This window comes from Olea europaea, unplaced genomic scaffold, assembly GCF_002742605.1.
Source record: "Olea europaea var. sylvestris unplaced genomic scaffold, O_europaea_v1 scaffold4088, whole genome shotgun sequence".
NCBI classification, from domain to species: Eukaryota; Viridiplantae; Streptophyta; class Magnoliopsida; order Lamiales; family Oleaceae; genus Olea; species Olea europaea.
Window position 1 is genome coordinate 17,099 of NW_019260573.1, and position 5,793 is coordinate 22,891.

Here is a 5,793-nt window from a genome sequence, read left to right on the forward strand (position 1 = left end):
TGATTGATTGATTGACATTTGTTTGTGGTCGATCGAAAGTAAAATCAATTTTCAAAAAATTTCAACTTTTTGAGAAGAAAATAAAGCCAAAATCCTCCCAAAAAAAATCCATATCCAAATCAATTATGGCGAAGAAGGCAGTGCTGATCGGGTGCAACTATCCGGGAACAAAGGCGGAGCTGAAAGGATGCATCAACGATGTGCGAAGAATGTACAAGTGCTTGATCGAACGTTACGGATTCTCAGAGGACGATATTGCGGTGCTCATAGATACAGATGATTCTCACGCGCAGCCTACAGGCCGGAATATTCGCAAGGCACTTGCCAATCTGGTACGATCCGCCGAGACCGGCGACTATCTGTTTGTTCACTATAGTGGACATGGCACCCGCCTTCCGGCGGAGACCGGCGAGGATGATGATACTGGCTATGATGAGTGCATTGTTCCTACTGATATGAATCTAATCACCGGTAGGCACCCTATCTCTCGCTTACTCTAACGATTTAATGATATGTGTACGTGTTTATACAATTACATGTGCTTCGTGTTAAAAATTATTGTTTTATGTGAAATTGTTCTGGGGATGCGGTAGATGGATCAAGATCTAAATTTGATGACTTTGAATTTCTGATCATGATGCAAGATCAAGGTACAGGCTATGAGTAACGAAGATTGTTTTCTACTGACGCGTCTCGACTCTCAGATTGTGTGTTTATAGGAATTGCCTTGCTTAGGAAATTAGCTACGGCACTGGCCTGGCCAAAAGTCTAGACCAAAAGTTTCTAAGGATATAATTGCTTTGAATATTTCATTCGATGACTTGAATTAAGGAGCGAAAAAGGATTATACTGGTCCAAATTTGATTGGACAATCCAGTGATTTGGGACTATCTCCCCCTAGATAACTACATTGACATTCTAATTTCTAATAGTTTGCTTCGAACTCTGTAAGATCTTAAACCTGTCACAATGCTTGTAGATAGGAGGCATTTAGTCTAATAAGAATAAATTAAAATAGAGAATTTTTTATGTTTGGGCTCATTGTTGGAGAATGTTTGGCGTTCAGATGATGATTTCAGAGAGCTAGTAGACCAAGTTCCCGAGGGTTGCTGCATCACAATCGTTTCTGATTCTTGTCACAGCGGAGGCCTTATCGATGAGGCCAAGGAGCAGATTGGAGAAAGCACCAGGGGAGATGATGATGACAGCCATGGATCTGGTTTTGGATTCAAAAACTTCTTGAAACGCAGCGTTGAAGATGCTATCGAATCCCGTGGTATTCACATATCTGAATTGGGATTTGGCCATCCGCGTCAGCACCGGGATGAGGATGCTGGGGAAGAATTGACAGAAGGAGGTCAACGGCTAGGCTATATGAAGAACAAATCCTTGCCACTCTCAATTCTCATTGAGATACTCAAGCAAAAAACTGGAAAGGATGATATTGATGTTGGCAAGATAAGGCCGACCCTATTTGATGCCTTTGGAGAAGATGCTAGTCCTAAGGTGAAGAAATTCATGAATGTCATTATGAGCAAACTCCAGCATCGTGGTGAAGGAGATAGCGGGAGTGGTGGACTTTTGGGGATGGTTGGAAGTTTGGCCCAGCAGTTTCTGCAGCAGAAGCTTGAAGAAAATGACGAGAACTATGCAAAACCCGCCTTGGAAACACGTGTTGGGAGCAAACAGGAGGCCTATGCTGGTTCAACCAAACGAGCACTCCCAAGTAGCGGGATTCTGATCAGCGGCTGCCAAACAGACGAAACATCTGCCGATGCTAGCCCGTCTGGGAATGCCAGGGAAGCTTATGGTGCTCTTAGCAATGCAATTCAGACAATAATTGCAGAATCAGATGGCCAAGTGAGTAACCAAGAGCTTGTTCTCAAGGCAAGGAAGATGTTGAAGAGACAGGGTTTCACGCAGCGTCCAGGACTCTATTGCTGTGATCAACATGTTGATGCTCCTTTTGTTCGCTAATAAGGCTCTCCTTGATGAGTTTCGAACATGCTGTGTGTTTCTTAGAATAATTCAATGCTGCAAATTCAGTTGTAAGAACTTTGCTAAATATTTTGTTGTGTTTTTGTATGGAGTGCTAATGTTGGTTTGGTGCTTTCTATTGTGCTCATGTACGATGAATATTTGGGCAAAATTGCATTATTAACATTCGGCCATATATTAGTGGACTAAACGAATCTTTCCAGCTATTCCATCTGGTTAATTGCTAGAACTACAAAAAACATGTGCTTGAAAACAAACTTAAATTTTGCATTTTCAACTATATTATGAATTGTGTGTTACAAGCTCCTCGCATCAAACTAAGTCCACTTGAATATAACTCGTTTCCTATACAATTATCTTATGGTTTACAAATAATTATATGCCCAAAAATGGGGCCCGAAAAATTAAATTTCCACTATAGTATCCAGGTCAGGATCATGAATTTCAAGAATAATCGTGTTTTCCATTGTGATGCTGAGGCAACGTTTTTCAGTTTAACTCCATAGTGCGGACCAACTTTGCTGCATCTTGAATGCGTAGAGCAGAAAATTGCAGACGGACGGCCCTTCTGAAGGAAATTTACAAAACAAAACTTCAGTGTTCCTATCATTGGTCGATGTCTTGGGCCCAAGCCAAATCTGCCAATGAAAATTTTTTTATCACTAAAAGTACATACGAAATAGTGCAGTATAATAAATTTAAAGTATGGTAATAATCTTCCAATAGAATATCTTTAGGTCCATAGTATAGTTATTAAACAAGAGAACGAGAATTAAACCTTGAAGCACTGATTCAACTGCTGCATTTGGAATAAGCAACCCAACGATTCGTTGATTGTCTATGGTAGTCACTACACGCACAACCCGAATCCGTTTATGGATTTGGCGAGCCTGCACAAAATGATGTTAGTGTTCTAATTAACTAATCAATCGGCGGAAGAGCCCTGGGCAAGAAAATGATTAGATGTTTCTTGTTGTACTTTGATGCTAACAAGGACTATGCATTTTTTGCGGATCCAAACTACAGTTCATCTTTTAGTCCAATAATGAAAAGGTAGGCAGGCCAAAAGCTCGGTTGGAAAAGCCAACAACAGAAACTATTGCTATCTAAGCCATGGTTATTCATAAATGACAAAAAAAAACATTTCCGCCCTCTACCGATGCCCAGAATCTAGGGTAATGCAGCTGAAGATAGTGTGATAGGAAGCACCACCAATGACAAAGATAACAACACGACACATACAAACACAGAGAAAATGAAGCGTGTAATTTAAATCTGTTATGAGCCTATTTTTGTAGTTAGAACATTATTTTTGTTAATGAGGTTAAATAAGATTACGGAGCTCATTGAACATTACGGCAATATTACAATTACAATTGTACCATATATAGATTGTTTTTACTATATTAAATTATAGGTTACCATTAATTAATATTGTAATTGATTGCTACCATACTTAATGGTGATTTTGGTTCTATATAAAGAGAACTGTTATGAGCCTATTTTTGTAGTTAGAACATTATTTTTGTTAATGAGGTTAAATAAGATTACGGAGCTCATTGAACATTACGGAAATATTACAATTACAATTGTACCATATATAGATTGTTTTTACTATATTAAATTATAGGTTACCATTAATTAATATTGTAATTGATTGCTACCATACTTAATGGTGATTTTGGTTCTATATAAAGAGAGAACCTCTCATATCAAGGGGCATCGAGTCTTGTTGATATATTTGACATAGTATCAAAGCCTCTTTCTTAGAATCGTAGTTATTAAAACCGGACTGAATCGGACGGTCCGGCCTGAAAACCAGCAAACTGGATTATTATCCAGTCAGTTTACTATAATTTGTATATTTAGCCAGTCAAAGATTGGTTGAACCTCATAACACCATGGCCGGACTGGACGAGTTTTGATGAACTGAAACCGGTTCAAGGATGAACTGGTTTATGGTAGAGTCAAGTGCAAATTTTTTATTCAATATGCAAAGGTAGAGATTTGAACCTTGACATTTGAAGTGAAATATTACATCCTTGACCATTATGGTAACTTCTGAACTTGTGTCATAACTCATAATAGTGAACTAATACATATATATTTTATATTTAGAAAAATTGTTCTCTTTTCTTTTAAAAAATATTTTTTAATAAAAATTATGACATAACAATGACCCACCGATTGAATCACTAACCCATCGGTTGAACCACGACCCGGTGACTCAATGATTTTTGTGGGTCAATGAATGGGTCGGGTCTGATAAATATGCTTAGAATTCTCTCGCTTTCTTGGTTGGGTTTTCTCACGGATCCTCCCATCCAGTCTTTTTCCTCGAAAAGAATTTGTTTTTTTAAGCTAAGTAATAATCTACGTTTCTGTGCAACATTCACTGCTCGATGCCAACGACGCCAGATCTTGGTAGGAGCAAACATGCGACCCCACGACACGCTTCCAAAGGCACCCTGTCCAGCACGGTGAGTACCACCACCAGGAACATGGGGGATACGTGACAAGGCACGGCCAATGCCCCATGACTCAGCTGAGGTTCGGTGGCCAACGTGCTTGGATATGGCGTAAGGCTAACGGGCATTCTTGGAGTTTTGACCGTGAATAAATGTCACTATATCCGGGCGGATTGATGCCTTCATCAAATCAAATTTTATTGAAAATGTTTTACTCAGGTTTTGTCTTTTAGTCTTCAGTTATTGAGGCATCTGCAATTAGACAATTCATCATCTTGTGGTGGTCGAACATATATTGTGGTTCTGTCGTCGGGAGGGAGTAGCAACAATTGGGTGTTGGTAGACGTTGAGTATGGGCATTGGCGGGAGGTGGACGATGATCGGATTTATAGATTGAACGGCTTTATGATGTGGATCTGTTGATTTTATGGGTGCAAGACGATGAGAAGCAACGGTAGTGTCCAAGAAGATGAAGTGTTGGCTGCTTCTGTTTAGTTAGCCTATTTGTTGGGCCATTGATGGGCTGACCTTTACTTTGTAGCTATCCATTAGGGCTTAATTTAGATATTTTGGGCTTGCTATTTAGTGTGGGCTGCTTTGTGTGTTGGAATTGTAATAATTCTTTGGGATTTGTTAATTTGATAGGTTAATAAGGTGATTTAATTGGGCCAAGATTTTGTCTCCTCCACCATTGGTCTGCTACTAGCAAACCATATTAATTGGGCCATGATAATTTCCTCATTAATTAGGTTTTGTTGGGCACTTAATTTTAGTTGGGCTGTTTATAATCTTGTCTGTTGGGGTGATTATTATTTTTGGAGTTACCACGTCAAGGGATTGAGCTGGATAAAAGGTGTTAGGGCTGCTTTATATGCATTGTTAGCTTTTATATTTATGGTTTAGAGTTTTGGGCCGATATTTAGTGTTTGTTGGTATCTGTATATGGGCTGGTTAGTTTGGGTAATGGGTATACGAGTTTTCTGTGTAATGGTTTACCAGATGGTTTGTTATATGTCATGAGACCGAGTTCTTTCGACAGATAGAGCTCACTGTGTGTATCGACACACTTTGTGAATTTTCTTTGAAAATTTTTCTTAGGGTGTGAGTTCTCTTGAATGTCTTTGGAGTATACTTGGAGTGGATTTGAAGTAGTTTTTGGTTGTTTCTACACTATTTGTTATTCTTGATCTCTCGTCATCAATAATTTTTGTAGATAGTTGCTTTGATTTAGATTTCTTCTTCGCGGACATAAGTATTGTCACCGTCGCCAGTTTATGATTGCAAATTGATACTTTTACTAGCATCAATTTGAGGGGATGTTAATAAG

The 5,793-nt window shown here is 38.9% G+C and overlaps 1 protein-coding gene and 1 long non-coding RNA gene across 2 annotated transcripts; one reads left to right on the forward strand and one right to left on the reverse strand.

Moving 5' to 3' along the window:
- The first annotated feature begins 6 nt into the window (after nucleotides 1-6).
- On the forward strand, nucleotides 7-2,204 carry LOC111387553 (metacaspase-4-like). Its single transcript, XM_023012125.1, has 2 exons — nucleotides 7-471; nucleotides 1,067-2,204. Exons 1-2 carry the CDS (start codon nucleotides 126-128, stop codon nucleotides 1,975-1,977), a joined length of 1,257 nt encoding a protein of 418 aa, XP_022867893.1. The 5' UTR covers nucleotides 7-125; the 3' UTR covers nucleotides 1,978-2,204.
- Nucleotides 2,205-2,241: 37 nt separating this feature from the next.
- Nucleotides 2,242-2,929, reverse strand: LOC111387554. Its single transcript, XR_002701419.1, has 2 exons — nucleotides 2,777-2,929; nucleotides 2,242-2,636 (listed from the first exon to the last, which is right to left on the reverse strand). It is a non-coding gene; the product is annotated as an uncharacterized LOC111387554 (long non-coding RNA).
- Nucleotides 2,930-5,793: the final 2,864 nt, after the last annotated feature.